The sequence below is a fragment of the Takifugu rubripes genome, chromosome 5, assembly GCF_901000725.2.
Source record: "Takifugu rubripes chromosome 5, fTakRub1.2, whole genome shotgun sequence".
Taxonomy (NCBI): Eukaryota; Metazoa; Chordata; class Actinopteri; order Tetraodontiformes; family Tetraodontidae; genus Takifugu; species Takifugu rubripes.
Window position 1 is genome coordinate 5,857,330 of NC_042289.1, and position 15,316 is coordinate 5,872,645.

A 15,316-nucleotide genomic window follows, 5' to 3' on the forward strand; every position below is an offset into this window, starting at 1 on the left:
TTGCAATTAACTATGATGTTACGATGTGTGACAGAAATAAACTTGTTATTAAGTAGCTGGTGAAAACACGGCAAGTAGCTGCGTCTAAATCTATAAGGAAAAAAACACCTGTCTACCTTTAGAAAAATAATAAAATAAATAAAAAAGAGCTCCGCTAGTTACGACGTTCACAAGTTTAATGCCATTCGAATATTTATGGGCCTCCTGCGCAAACGCCGCCGCATTATCCCGCCTCGGCTTTAGCCGATTTTAATGACGGGTCTGATTTAATTCCCGTGCTCGCCAACGCGCACCCCCTGGGCCCGGCCGCCTGGAGCCGTGCGTGCGTGTGAAGCCGAGCCGGTGCGCCAGTGTTTGGATCTCCATGCGGATGTGACATTTCAGAGAAGAGCGCGGCCGCCATTTTGAGCTTCCCCTCAGACTCAACACGCACCAGCGCGTCCGGAGCTGCGCGGCCCAGGCCCCCGTTGTATGACCGGCCACATCCTCCGCCAGGCTCGACCCCACCTGAAATGCAACAGCGCGCTGCCTTCGGGTGTTTTTCGCGTTAAGGGCCGCCTTCGGTTTGTGTCGGTTCGCGGCGAAGCATCTCCCCGAACTTCTGCCCCCCCTCCCCCGAAAAGCGGTGGTGCCGTTCCCGTGTTTGGAAGCTGCTTTGAATGGATAGCTTCTCCCTCCGCTCTCCCCCAGACGAGGGACAATCGGAGGAGCGCCCGGACAGGGGACATCGCGGGGAAAGTTGCTGAATGTGTGTCGGTATCAGATGCACTCGTTGTTGTTTTCCCACCGTCGTTGTTTGGCTGCCGAGTGTCAGGTAGCTTCTCAGCAGCTCCGCTAAAAACAGGCTGTTCGCTCCTCGCGGTGCGGGTCGTGCTGCGCGTCGTCTTTTGCCCCACTTTTTCGGGGTAAACCCAGAGTGATTTAGCTTATTCCGGCGGGCCTCCCTCCTCCGAGCCCGCGTCCATCCAGCCACGTCCTCCCCCAGCGACTCGCACCCACCAAAGGCGCCGAGATTGGGCGAATAGCGAGTAAATACGTCCGCGTTTCTCTGCCCGCTCCCCCACCGGCCTCCCCTCCTCACTCCCCGGCGCTGATAGCGGACAAGGCCGAGGTCGGAACAGAGCAGGCCCGGCCGCCCAGGCTCGACCTGTCCACCCCACCTCCGTGTCCTACCACGCCTCAGCAGCAGCCCAGAACCCGGATCCCCGTCGAAGCGACCCTGGACAAGGTCGCGGGTAACAGAGAGATCAGGGAGCCCCGCATCGCGACCGCAGCAGCTGCCAGCATGAACCACCATCACCACCACACGCAGCAGCAGCAGCAGAAAGCCGGCGAGCAGCAGCTAAGCGAACCGGAGGACATGGAGATGGAAGGTAAGCCCCGGGACCGTCCCGACGACCCCGAACGAGCCTCATTTCTCGGCTGCGTGAACTTTGATCGGTGCGGAACCTCTCCAGCGATGCAGTAAACACTGAAGGCCAGAAGCTAGCTGGGGTAGCCGGACCCCTTTTTTTTGCTGATCGTGCGTCCGCTGCAGTATATTTGTCTTGTGCTGACCCCATTTTTTTTTTGCGTTATAAGTGAAGGGAGCAGCTATTTATCCCCCCCCTGCCGCCTATGCGACACCTCCATTGATCCCAGATCACCCAAAATTGCTGCTCTCGCAGTGGATCGAGAGATCAGCACGAATCATTCATTCGTCCCGCTTCTAACTAAGAGGGTCTGGGCTGGTTGGGCTTTGCGACAGGTTTAATGTGCTCCAGCTTTAGTGTGCTCCGGTTAAGAGGACCTTTGAGAACTTCCGTTATTCTGGTAGATTTAAACCCAACGACGCGACTGTTTACAAACATTTGCAGTTCATCAACAATTAACATGGGGCCGCTGCGAGGGTTAATTAATCTCGCCGCCGAGGCTTGACAAGGTTGGGTCTTGACAGCTATCTCCCGCCGCATTGCTGGCCAAAATTTGGGTTTTTGGGGTTTGGTTTTTCTTTTTTGCTAACAAACCGGCGCCACACGTTCGAGGCTTTTAATGGACCTCGTTTGACTCGTACTTGCAATGTTTCGCTAACCTGGCTGTGAGGTAGGATGTTAGCAGCTTCGTGGGTTGCGGGCGTAAAAATAAGCCATTTTGTTCCCCCAGCAAAAATGTAAAGCGATGCACGGTAGCTAACGCGCGATGTTCTTATATTTAAAGACGTTTTAAAACTACGTCTGCTCGCGGTTGGAAGTTAAATTGCAACGCAATGGCCGTTGCTAGCGCGGCAGCTACAATGCTAATATATTGACGCTGGAGGCCCCCTTAGGTTCATTCACTGGCTAGCATGCTAGCTACTATACAAGCTAATTTTCACGAAGGGGGTGTGTGGTGTTCCAAAATGGTGGCTTGGGAGTTATTTTGCAAGGTTCGTTTTTTTGCCATTGCGTGAAATTTAGGCCTTGAATGTCCATCAGATAGGGTTGGTTTGTTTTAAGGCTTTCCGTGCTAACGGACGCTGCATTGTTTCCACTCCGGTCGACTATTTATCTTTAGCAAGTTAGCTCCCGAACAACCGGCTAATAACGGCCTCTTGATGGATCTGCGGCTAGTATTGGCTAGAAGGCTAAGTCACCTAGCTAACGCAGATGCGTCAGTCCCCGTTTGGGAAATCGGCGTTGCTACTACATGTACAATAGGAAATATAGCACCAAAGGCACACTGTTAGCCGCGGTTCGACGTTCTTGTTGGTGGTTTTTCCTGACTCTTGTCACTATGCAAGGCTTGCGGCGGTACTGGCCGGTACCGATAGTCGCCGCTGCGGTAATCCAGGCCTGCAGCGGGGCAGCGCGGGGATTTGCTGCTTCATTGTATGACAGACCAAACGGCATGGAGCTCGCCATCTTTAATGATCTGTGTTTTTGTTAGTCAGAGTCAGCACCACCGCTTCTTTGGTCACAATAACCCCGTTCCCCGCTGCTTTTATTCTCCTTTGATGCAATTACATACATCACGTTATGGGTCTGCACATTATTCATGGTTTTCATGGTGGCACACACAAGCCACATGTCACTTTTCAATGCTCATTTTTGGCAGCCAGGTGTCTTTTACTCATTATTCTCACATCTCTGCCACGGGAGGAGTAAGTGGCCTCCTTTTTAATCTTAAGAGATTGCATTCGGTTAAATCCAGCATGTTCTGCATATCAGATTGTATCATGCCACAGCAACACAACTAGGACAAAGGTTGCTGCCTCTAAATTGGTTCTAATAAACTGGAATGTCTGTTAAAGTCTGTAAAGGTAGACCTGCCCTAAGAGTCGCCCAGACTAAACCATGATGGTGGCAGCGCGCACGGCCGTCCAACACGAGATCTCAACGTAAACGCACCGTCCTGTCCGAGAATATCGTGTCACATAGCGGACAGGACAAGAAGTGTCCGGCGAGGCGGCCGACTCCATTAGCAAGGTGTAATCCACGTAGGAAAATTAGGTCAGCCTGCTCCGGGACTCGGGTCAGTGACGCTCCAGACACCGCTGCTCCCGTTTGATCGGAGGAGGATGGAAATATGTCGGTTTTAGTCTGAGACGTCGCATTCTGCTCAACTCTGTCCTGTCATTATTTATTTGGCTAATCTCTCCCCCATGCTTGATATTTAAACAATGAATTGTAGCTTAATCCAGTATTGTGGCTACATTTATTAAGTGCTTTTTTTATGAGCACCAACGTTGTCTTTATTTAACCAGAGTGAGACAAAGAAGGGAGAATTGTCAGCATTCCCAACAACTGCAGGGACATTCTAGCAGCCAGTGACCACGACTCGCATGTGTCTTATTCCACTCCCGAGAAGACACGAACGTTGAGTTCTGAAGCTGTAGTCGGCGACGATCGGGCGCCTCTCCCCCTGGCAGAGGGCCGATCGTTCAGTCGTCCTTAACATCTTCTTCACTGTCCCCTCTTCCTCCAGCCGGCGACACAGACGAGCCCCCGAGAATCCCGGCGAACCCAGTGATCAATGGTAACTTGGCCATGGGCGACGGACACCACAACACAGAGGAAGACATGGAGGACGGTGAGGCCGCCGTCTGTTTTCACCAGCGCGGTCAGAGGGGTTCCCCACGTGGGCTTATTCCTCCCAATCTAAACTCTCCTTGGCTGTTCTGCCTTCCAGACACCAGCTGGCGGTCCGAGGCGACCTTCCGCTTCGTGGTGGAACGATTCAGCCGCCTGAGCGAGTCGGTGCTCAGCCCGTCGTGCTTCGTCAGAAACCTGCCGTGGAAGATCATGGTGATGCCGCGGTTCTACCCTGACCGGCCGCACCAGAAGAGCGTGGGCTTCTTCCTCCAGTGCAACGCTGAGTCGGACTCCACGTACGCGCCTCCCTGTGCAAAGCGGCGCTAGCGCCTCTTCTCAGAGGGGAAGCCATCACTAAAGTTTGGGTTTTCTCTTCAGATCGTGGTCGTGTCACGCACAGGCAATGTTGAAGATCATCAATTACAAAGACGATGAGAAATCCTTCAGTCGCAGGATCAGCCACCTTTTCTTCCACAAAGAGAACGACTGGGGCTTCTCCAACTTCATGTCATGGAGCGTAAGTGGAGATCCGGTCAGAGAAGCGGTTTAATTCTAAAGGAAGTCCCGAGCGGGCATCTGGTTGGTTCTGATACAGCCGGTCTGAGTGTATTTAACACCGTCGCCGCTGGTGTGAAGGCCCTTGAAGCTCTGGCTCACCATGACTCAGCAGAAAGAAGCTGCTAGTCGGCAGTGTTGCAGGTGCAGACCCGAGAGCCGCTTGCTAACCTTTTCCGTGTTTGATCTGTGATAATGGATCGACTGGGAAGAGGTTTCTCCCTCACGGTGAACAGAAGCTGCAGTACGTCTCTCACCAAACCGCAGCACGCCGCGCTCCGCCCCGGTTCACCCTTATTTGGCTTCCTTCTGTGATGGCGACATGTTGAACCCAAGAAATCGTTTCTGCTCTTTTTCCTTGTAAGAAAATAGTCCAAAATCAATGACGGGGCTTTTTTTTTTAACCTCTCCACTTGCAAAAGGAAAGTGAGTCTGCGTAGCAGCAAAGTGTTTCCTCCGGTTGATGTGTTCCTTCATGTTCCTTCATGTCCCAGCGTTAGACAAGGGTGTGTAATTGCTGTCTGTCCACCGCGGTGTTTCGCAGGACGTGACGGACCCAGAGAGGGGCTTCATCGACGACGACAAAGTGACCTTTGAGGTCTACGTCCAGGCAGACGCTCCGCACGGAGTGGCGTACGTGGCTCTGATTCTCCCTGCTCTAAAGTTGACTTCTGGCTTTATGAATCTAACATCAGCTCTTTTGTCTCCAATTAGCTGGGACTCTAAGAAACACACAGGCTACGTTGGGCTGAAGAACCAGGGAGCTACGTGCTACATGAACAGCCTGTTACAGACGCTCTTCTTCACCAACCAGCTACGGCGGGTACGTCGGTGTTGGCTTTAACCTCAAACGTGCGCGTCCTAAAGCTGAAGGCTGTCCTAGTGGCGATGACAATGGTGATCACCCTCCTGTCTTTTCCCAGGCGGTCTACATGATGCCCACAGAGGGCGATGACTCCAGCAAGAGCGTCCCCCTGGCGCTGCAGAGGGTTTTCTACGAACTGCAACACAGCGACAAACCTGTCGGTACCAAGAAGCTCACCAAGTCCTTCGGGTAGGAGCTTTGAACGCCGTTGCCGACTCGGCTGTCCTGTGTTCCACGCTGAAGGCAAAGTTTAGGAGCACAACCACAGTTGAGCCCATTAAACGGGCTCAACTGTGGCATTGAACACGTCTAAAATATCGATTGTGAGGAGCCGTGAGGCAGGCAGGGGCATCACCTGCTGAACAGTAGAGCCCTCAAGATACAAGCAGCAGGTTTTATTCCTATTTCTAAAAGGAAAATCATCAATGCTGGATGATATCATTTAGCTTCTTTTAGAAGCTAAATGTCTTTTAGAGACATTTTTATGTCAAGTTAAATGATTAACAGCTTTTTAAAAGAATACTAATGGAAGTATTGCGTGTAAGCCTCTTGTCTTGTGTTTCAGATGGGAAACACTAGACAGCTTCATGCAACACGATGTTCAGGAGCTGTGCAGAGTGGTGAGTTCTCCTACTCCTGCTGTAAAGGATGTGGGTGTTTCTAAGCGTATGCGTGCAGGATTCTTGTCTGACGAGTCACGTTTGTGTGCCACAGCTTCTGGACAATGTAGAGAACAAAATGAAAGGCACTTGCGTCGAAGGAACCATCCCCAAGCTCTTCAGAGGGAAGATGGTGGTATGTTGCCTCTCTCTTCATGGCAGTTGTGTTTGGCCCTGTTCTCGCTGAAGTAGGAGCCATTAGCAGATATCAAGACACTGACTTGGCGGCCCAAGTGTCACGAGTGGCTTCCCCTCAACTGTGCAGCAATTAAGAACTTCAAAGTGAACGTGTCACGTCTCGCGATCCAACTCTTGTGTCTTTTGTAGTCCTACATCCAGTGTAAGCACGTGGACTACCGGTCAGAGCGGATAGAGGACTATTACGACATCCAGCTAAGCATAAAAGGAAAAAAGAACAGTGAGTAGCGGCCTCATCGGCTCGTTCTTGTTGCTGCTGTCACGTGGTCACCGTACCTGTCGTTTCTCGCCAGTCTTTGAGTCGTTCAAAGATTACGTCGCAACCGAGCAGTTAGACGGAGACAACAAATACGATGCAGGAGAACACGGCCTGCAGGTGAGGCTCCACTCGCCGTTTCTAAAATGAGTGTGAAACTGTTTATTAGAGTCGGCGATTGAAACTCTGTTTATTGGTTGTGTTGCAGGAAGCGGAGAAGGGTGTGAAGTTCCTCACGTTCCCTCCGATCCTCCACCTGCAGCTCATGAGGTTCATGTACGACCCACAGACTGACCAAAACATCAAGATTAACGACAGGTACGCCCCTGGCCACACACATTCTTATTTTAGTGGGGGGGGCTGTCGTGAGGTAATGGCGTTTTCAACAATCAGCCAGGATAATGTGACACTTGGAGATGTAGCCATCTGGAATAGTTAATTTCCTCCAGCAACATCTCTGAGTCGTCCTTGTGGAGCTGCCATCAGCCCCTAACACACATTACACCATTTGTATTAATACCTCTACAAATGTTTGGCTTAACCTGACCTTTTTTCTTGTCGCCATCTCCTCTGGCTCCTCTTCCCTGCCTCCCCCACCCGTTCCACTGCTCTACAGGTTTGAGTTTCCGGATCAGCTGCCCTTGGATGAGTTCCTCCAGAAGCCAGACTCAAAGGATCCGGCCAACTACATCTTGCACGCAGTGCTGGTCCACAGCGGGGACAACCACGGCGGTCACTACGTCGTCTATCTTAATCCAAAAGGAGACGGCAAAGTGAGTGTCAAGGAAACAATAGTGAGAAAACCTTTTTATTTTAAACTTTCACCCAAACATTCTATGGGCATGCCTTAAAAATGTCACTCATTGTTTAAATACTTGTACGAAACCCTGAAAAACTGTCAACCTGCACTGTAAAGCTTCTAAAACTGTCCTCTCTGTTTCTCTCCTTTCTTGGCACCGTTTCCTCGTCCCTTTTATTTCGTCAGTGGTGTAAATTTGACGACGATGTCGTGTCGCGGTGCACTAAGGAAGAAGCCATAGAGCACAACTATGGTGGGCACGACGACGACCTGTCAGTGCGCCATTGCACCAACGCATACATGCTGGTCTACATCCGGGAGTCCAAGCTGAGTGAGTGATGCAACATCTGTGTGTCGGATCTTCTGGATTGCTCCCTTGATTACAAAATAATCACAGGGTTTTTGGTTTTACTTGTATCCCAGGTGAGGTGCTCCTGCCGATGACTGACGTGGACATCCCGCAGCAGCTGGTGGAGCGTCTGCAGGAGGAGAAAAGGGTGGAGGCCCAGAAGAGGAAAGAGCGCCAAGAGGCTCACCTCTACATGCAGGTTCAGGTAGGAAATTTGGCCGCTGGTGTGTGGGTTTGATGAAGTTCTCAGATCAAACGTGCATAACCTGTGTGACATATACATTTCTAAACTGTCCGCATGTTGCGCATGATAAAAATCACCCACCTGTCTTTGTCCTGGGCAGATGGTGACCGAGGATCAGTTCTGTGGTCATCAGGGCAATGACATGTACGACGAGGAGAAGGTCAAGTACACGGTTTTCAAGGTCCTGAAAAGCTCAACGCTGCAGGAGTTTGTCCAGAATCTTTCGCAGACCATGGTGAGAGAGCTGTTGTATCGTCAGTCTACCGTAGGTCGCAAAGAGCCGTGGGAGCAGCTCTCTGTCATCCTCATCAGATCTGTGGCTCATTAAGATGATGACTGCCTCTATGATTACTGTCGGCCTGCCACTTCACTTCCTCCAAATTTTCTGCCGTTGTTTTGGAAATGGCCATGGCATGAGGTCAATCTAGGAAATCTTTAAAGTCTGGCCTTTCCCTGCAAGAGTGATTGTTATGTTGTCCAATGGTTAGCTGTTGCTTTAAATAGAGCTCGTGGTAATTGTGTGCGTTACATTAGTTGTGAGCGTCGTGCACATTACTGGGCAAAATATGAAATAAAATTGACATTGAATCCTGAATGATGCACAAACACTTCTAAGCTAATGACTGACTTCACAACCAAGACAGCACCAACCAGCTACTGGTGGAAGCTAATGGAGGGCATCAAAAGTGTGCCTGCACCATGCTCTCTGCTCGCTCTTTGTACTTGGACTTAATGGATCGATAGGCTTTTTTTAAACACGCAGCCAAGTCTAAAAGCTCTTCAAAGTCATCATTGTTTTGCTGTGTTTGCTTCTTTCTTGTCCCTCTTTAGATAGTCAAAATAGTTGGCCGACTTTTCCTCGTTCTTTCAACTTTGCTTCCTGCTTCGTTGTTGTGTTGGGCTGTTAAATATGCCAAGTTTTGTCGGTCTCAACGCTGATGCTGCTGGTTTTACTGGCTTTTAAAATAAGTGAGAAGTTAACGTGATGTCCATGATTTACTGCAGGGTTTTCCACAGGATCAGATGAGGCTGTGGCCCATGCAAGCCCGGAGCAACGGAACCAAGCGGCCCGCCATGCTTGACTACGAGGCCGACTGCAACAAGTCGGTAAGTGTTTCAGACTTTTATGGCTCCTTTATCTGCTGCGCTCGTGCCTTTTATATTTCAGTTTTAAACTAAATCAGAAAGTCCAGCGAAAATGCAGTTGACACATTGAATCAGAATTATAGAGCCATTACTAAACGTTAAGGCCGGGTCGCTTAGCGATGATTTGCACAGCTGTGACTTTAAGGGGTTTTTCTTCAATGTTGTGTCAGATGATCGACTTGAGCGACACCGAGAATCCCTGGACAATATTTTTGGAGACTGTGGATCCAGAGCTGGCAGCCAGTGGGGCCACATTACCCAAGTTTGATAAAGATCGTAAGCATGAGGCCTCGATTTGAGTCATTTGTAACATATAAGCAGAATATATCTGTTGAAAGAGCTGGTGATTCTGTTTTTGTGATGCGATGTCTCTCATTTCAGATGATGTCATGTTGTTCTTGAAAATGTATGATCCCAAAACAAGAAGCTTAAATTATTGTGGACATATCTACACACCTATATCCTGTAAAATAAGTAAGTGATGGCAGTGGTGAAAGGGGGGGGGGATGTTCCAATGAAACCTTAAAATTATATTTGATGCTGTATTTCCTCCTAACTAGGAGACCTTCTGCCAGTCATGTGTGAGAGAGCAGGGTTTCAGCAGGAGACTAGCCTTATCCTCTATGAGGTGATCTATTTCTGTAGCTCTCACTTCTCGACACTTCTATTTTTCCCCTCTCACTCTTGTTCTCCGCTCGCTCGCTCTTTTGCACCTTTCTCAGTCTCTCACACAGGCTTTGCCTCTCTCACTCCCATGTGGCAGTCTTAAACTGCAATATTTAGCTTCCCTTTTCCTTCACACTTAGCTTCAGTTGGGACATTATTGTTGCTCTGACATGTCTCAGTAAAATCCCGTCTGTATTAACCACAACACGTCTTACAGGAAGTAAAACCTAATCTAACCGAGCGGATACAGGACTACGACGTCTCTCTGGACAAGGCCCTGGATGAGCTCATGGATGGGGACATCATTGTCTTCCAGAAGTAAGATTTATTACCCCTCTCTCTATCGTGCATGCTCATGATGACCTTGTGGCTGGTCTTTTTTTAAGGCTCTTTTTTGGATCTTGATCTTATGTTGACAGTTAGAATTTCATAAAGGATGAATGAGCAGAACAGTTATATTAACAAAAGACTGGTGACATTTTATTTACAGAGTTGTGATCCCCTCAGTTTCCTGCAAGAACATATTGATTTTGTAGAGCATCGACATGATATGTCTGAACCCATCTTTGCTATATTTTCAGGGATGACCCAGAGAATGACAGCAGTGAGCTGCCGACAGCTAAGGACTATTTCCGGGATCTCTACCACCGCGTGGATGTCATTTTCTGTGACAAGACCATCCATAATGACCCCGGGTTCGTGGTGACGCTGTCCAACCGCATGAACTACTTTCAGGTATGAACCGTCCAGCCTCCAGAAGGAGTTGTGAATGCTGCATGGTTATGAAAATCCATAATCTGTACATCCACGTCTAAACTTGATTGTCTCTGTGCATCAGGTGGCCAAGACGGTGGCGCAGAGGTTGAACACAGACCCCATGCTACTGCAGTTCTTCAAGTCACAGGGGTAGGAGGCTTGTCTCATACACACATCTGCACACAGATGATAAAACTGTAGCATTAATGTTTTCAGGGATGCTAATTTAATCTGATCGGAGAGGATCCAAGTCTGTTTTCAGGGATGCAGAATACATTACACACACAATTAATGTAAAACTATATTTAAAGGGGACAAATGCAGTCATGAAGTGTATTCTTTTATGTTTATATCTGTTTACCTGCAAAAGTAAAAGTTTAATGCAAATCTATACTCTGCCAGATTTTTGCATTGTGAAACTATTTTTCAAAACTGTTTGCGGTTGTTTATAGAAATGTTGCATAACCTGTCCCCCCCCCACCTTTCTTGTTGTTTTCCTTTAATGCCTGCCTCTGGACCTCCCCTCCTCTGCCTCTACCCTTTCCCTCTTCACTCTCTCCATTCGGTCTCTTCCTGTGTCCTTTTCCACTCCGACCCTTCATTGTCCTCCCCCCCTGCCTGGTGGTTGGTGGCCAGGTACAGGGACGGTCCAGGGAATCCTCTCAGACACAATTATGAGGGAACTCTGAGGGACCTGCTGCAGTTCTTCAAACCGCGGCAGCCCAAGAAACTGTATTACCAGCAGGTAGACTAGTTTAAATCTCTTCTTCAGCAGTCTGATAATTGTTGTCGTATTTTAAAATGACAAAAAACATGGGTCGCTCCTGTTTTGAGCAGCAACTAAACTTGGACATACTAATTTCTTATGCTAACAGTTAAAGATGAAGATAACAGACTTTGAGAACAGGAGGAGTTTTAAATCCATATGGCTCAACAGCCAGTTCAGAGAAGAGGTAAGAAAGAGATCCAAAGATCCACTTCATGTCTGCAGCCTCTCAATGACACGAGTCTTGTTTACATGTGCCAGGAGATCACCCTCTATCCTGACAAGCATGGCTGTGTCCGGGACCTTTTGGAAGAATGTAAAAAGGCAGTGGAGCTCTCTGAAAAAGGCTCTGAGAAGCTCAGGTACACACCCTGCCGGAGTGTGTGTGTGTGTGTGTTTGTTTATGTTTGCATCCTGTATCTACAACTGGTGAACTCATGCAATATATAATGATCAGTAATGGAGTTATAGCTCATACATTTTTCTAGCTGTACCACTCATGGCAGAAAGTGTTGGGATGCTTCTAGTACTGGAGCATTATTTTATAGACGTTAACCAGGAAAAAGATTTTGGGTTCTGTTTTAAATCACGGCCCAACAGTCACAATATTAATGAGCTAAAGAGAAAAATCAGAATTGTATTAGAATTTTTTTTCTCCAGTTAGTTTTAATTTATTCCCATAAACATCTGCAGTTGTCATGTGTCGATTCTTACTCTGTGGTGTGTTCTCTCTGTGCTTCTCTCCTCTGTCGCCCCCTGTAGGCTGTTAGAGATAGTAAGCTATAAAATCATAGGGGTTCACCAGGAGGATGAACTGCTAGAATGTTTATCTCCAGCTGCCAGCCGCACCTTCAGAATAGAGGTGAGTGACCACAAGAGACGATTTTCTCCGTCACGTTTCCTCAAATTAGGTGACTGGTTCAGATTTCTAAGGTTGTGTACTTTATTACAAAAGATATATTTACGAACCCAATTTCAGACACATTTCAGTAATAGCATGTCGTCTGACTTCATTAACTCTTCCCTTCTCTCCGCATGTTCAGGAGATTCCTTTGGACCAGGTGGACTTGGACAAGGACGGTGAAATGTTAATCCCCGTCGCTCATTTCCACAAAGAAGTCTTCGGAACCTTTGGGACCCCCTTTTTGCTCAAGATTAGACAGGTGTGTGTCTGAATGTGAAAGGCTTCATTCAGTGTAACAGCTTAATATGAGCCTTTATGTTGGACATCGTTCATTGCCTGGTGCCTGTCGTGATGCTCAATACACAGTAAGAGTTCAGACAGCGGTCCAGAGTTGCAGCTCAGGTTTTTACATTTCGACCTCCGTGACCCTCGAATGATGAGCAGTGAAACCAGGAGGCTCCCTCAGTTAAAGTTCATGTTGTCGGCTCCCTTCTCACCCTACAGGGCGAGTCATTCCGGGAGGTGATGAGGAGGATCCAAAACATGCTGGAAATTCAGGAGAAAGAATTTGAGAAGGTACGGTGAGAGCCAGCTACGACTGTCGTGGTTAACGTGGCGATGGCGATGTGGTGTCGTTTTCAGCGCACTGTCAAACAACCTGTGTGTTTCCTCAGTTCAAGTTTGCCATTGTGATGATGGGACGGCACCAGTACATCACTGAGGACGAGTACGAGGTCAACCTGAAGGACTTTGAACCACAGCCAGGTACAACTGTTGCTCTTGAAATCCCTCCGACTCACTCTTTAACTATTTTTTTAGAGTGCCAAGTGTCTCTCTTTACTTATGGAGCGTGTGGCGTAGAATCAAACGGTAAAGGGCGCCTCTGCCACTGCTCGACTGACCGTTTGTACCCGTGTCCCTCCAGGTAACATGCCCCACCCCCGCCCGTGGTTAGGGTTGGATCATTTCAACAAAGCTCCAAAGAGAGGTCGCTACACCTACCTGGAGAAAGCAATCAAGATTCACAACTAAAGCAACCCGCCCTTCCTCTCCCCTCCTCATCCTCATCCTGCTCCGCCTTCCTCCGTTACCTACTTTAACACTCATAACAAGGACTGTAACCAACCGTGTGTGAGCGGGGCGCGGGCGTGCGTGCGTGCTTGCTTTGTATGTGTGTGTTCATCACTCTTAACGACCTGCCTGGACACCTACAGCTCCACACCGGCACTACGTCTCCAACCGTATGGATTTTGCTGCAGCTGATGGATTATCATTTGACCACAATAGAAACTGCACAAACCACTTTTCTTTAATTGTCTCTGTATTTGAGGCAATTTATTTAGATTGTTTTTGTTTTTTTCTCCTGGCTTCCGACCTGTTGACTGCCTGATTTTGCCGTCAGTCTGCAAGTGGGAGAAATTAACATGGATTTTAAAACTAGACATTAAATAGGCAGAGAGGAGGGGAAGTGAATATATATAATATATACATACATAAGTGTGTATATTATATGTGTATGTACTTATCCCCACCCACCCACCCAACTCACCAGCTTTTCCCATCTGATTTTTTTTCTCCGGGTTGTTTTTAAATAGTTGTTTAAACAGGTTACCATGCTGCTTTGTGGGGGTTTTGATGGAAGGATGTTTTTTTGCTGGGGGGGGCTGACAGTTAGTATTTTTCAGCCGCGAACTGGCCTCCGTAACAAGCTGTCTAGTTGCTAAGATGTGGTGTTTTATATTTTCTGCTCCCATCCTTTATTGCAACAGAGCAAGTATTTCCAGGTTTACACAGTTTTCTCACTTAGTTTGTTCGGAGGAAAGTTTGTTGGGTTTTTTTTTTTGTTTTTTTCTCCCCTTTTTTTTCGTGTCTTTCTGCAGAACTTGTATAATAAAATAAGAACCCACAGCATCTGTTTAAAAATAAACGGGGGGAAAACGAGGAGGAATTCCGTCTGTATTTCATCTTGCACGTTGGCACTTAATGTCAGAGTTTGCTCAGGACTGGCAGATGTACGTTTTTAGTTGTGCTTTTGATTTTGACGACTTTAAAGAGAAACATGCACAGACATAAATCAAAAAAAAAAAAAAGACAGAAGCAACCCTGCTGGCTTTGCCTCCTTCCTCCAGAGGTTTTCCACGTCCCTGTCGGTCAATCCTCTGAACACGCACACACACGAGCTTCACCGCCTCTGAAAGCCCCCACCCCCCCACCCCCCCAGGCGGAGTGGGCGCAGCGTCTGCACTGTGCTCGGTGGGAGCTGCAGGCGCTCTGCGGGTTTGAGGATTGTGTAAAGACAAATAACCAGCATTGCAAGAAAAACACCGAAACCCTATGACTTTTGACCGCCCCCCCCCCTCCCTTCCCCGCCTCTTTTCTTTTTTTGGGTTTTGTTTTAAGCACAGATGGAATGCTCCCCTGTAATGCATAGCCGGCTCTGTAAAGACATTTAAAAATTGTATATTTAAAGTTATGGTGGTGTAAAATTTAAGAGACGCTCATGCCTTTGTTGTTGGGTACAGAAGGAGCCAGGTGTCCATATTTCTTGTGTGTAGGATTTACTTTGCGTTCCTGATGTACCGATCAGTTTTCTCAAGTTCCGTTTGGGGTATTTTTTGTTTTGTTTTTCTTTTCAGAACTAACTGCATTTTGGGTTTTGTCTTGTTTCCAAAAAAAAGAAGGTGCAGTACAACAAAGACCTGCAGAATCACACCTTAATTTGATCTTTTCCACTTTCAGATCCTCAGTGTAGCAGCAGTGTATGACAACTATTCCTGTATATTGCCTTTTTGCTGGAAAATGTATGTTGAATAAAATTTTCTATAAAAAGAACACTGCTGCTCGTCCGTACAGGTTCACCACCAAAATAAGAAACTAGACCATGTCAGCATTTCGAACCATCCTGGAAGTCAAATAGTGGCTTGTTAGGACCTTTTTGTCCATTCAGGCAATATGGATCTGCTTTTACATTTTATGCTCTTGGTCACTTTTCCACCTTTTATTCAATGAGAAAACTGAATATTTGGAATCTGCAAGTTTCTTTTGCAAAGTTCTGCATTGGGAAAGTTAAGTTTTCAGATTTGACCTTTATCTCTGGAGGGCTT

The 15,316-nt window shown here is 47.8% G+C and overlaps 1 protein-coding gene across 5 annotated transcripts; it reads left to right on the top strand.

Moving 5' to 3' along the window:
* Positions 1-215: 215 nt before the first annotated feature.
* usp7 (ubiquitin specific peptidase 7 (herpes virus-associated)) lies at positions 216-15,044 on the top strand. 5 transcript variants are annotated; one of them, XM_029836808.1, is made up of 31 exons: positions 216-1,373; positions 3,943-4,047; positions 4,147-4,345; positions 4,428-4,566; positions 5,149-5,237; positions 5,319-5,427; positions 5,528-5,658; positions 6,035-6,089; positions 6,184-6,264; positions 6,456-6,546; positions 6,620-6,702; positions 6,791-6,900; positions 7,199-7,376; positions 7,568-7,712; positions 7,805-7,935; positions 8,075-8,209; positions 8,992-9,081; positions 9,291-9,396; positions 9,502-9,594; positions 9,681-9,748; positions 10,004-10,104; positions 10,368-10,521; positions 10,625-10,692; positions 11,179-11,287; positions 11,418-11,495; positions 11,570-11,670; positions 12,071-12,170; positions 12,352-12,471; positions 12,717-12,788; positions 12,887-12,977; positions 13,138-13,278. In XM_029836808.1, exons 1-31 carry the CDS (start codon positions 1,286-1,288, stop codon positions 13,242-13,244), a joined length of 3,327 nt encoding a protein of 1,108 aa, XP_029692668.1. In that variant the 5' UTR covers positions 216-1,285; the 3' UTR covers positions 13,245-13,278. The 5 variants fall into 5 exon arrangements, with proteins under 5 accessions (XP_029692668.1, XP_011602116.1, XP_011602115.1 ...); XM_011603814.2 differs by having other exon boundaries at positions 217-1,373; positions 7,199-7,355; positions 8,980-9,081; XM_011603813.2 differs by having other exon boundaries at positions 218-1,373; positions 8,980-9,081; positions 11,185-11,287.
* Positions 15,045-15,316: the final 272 nt, after the last annotated feature.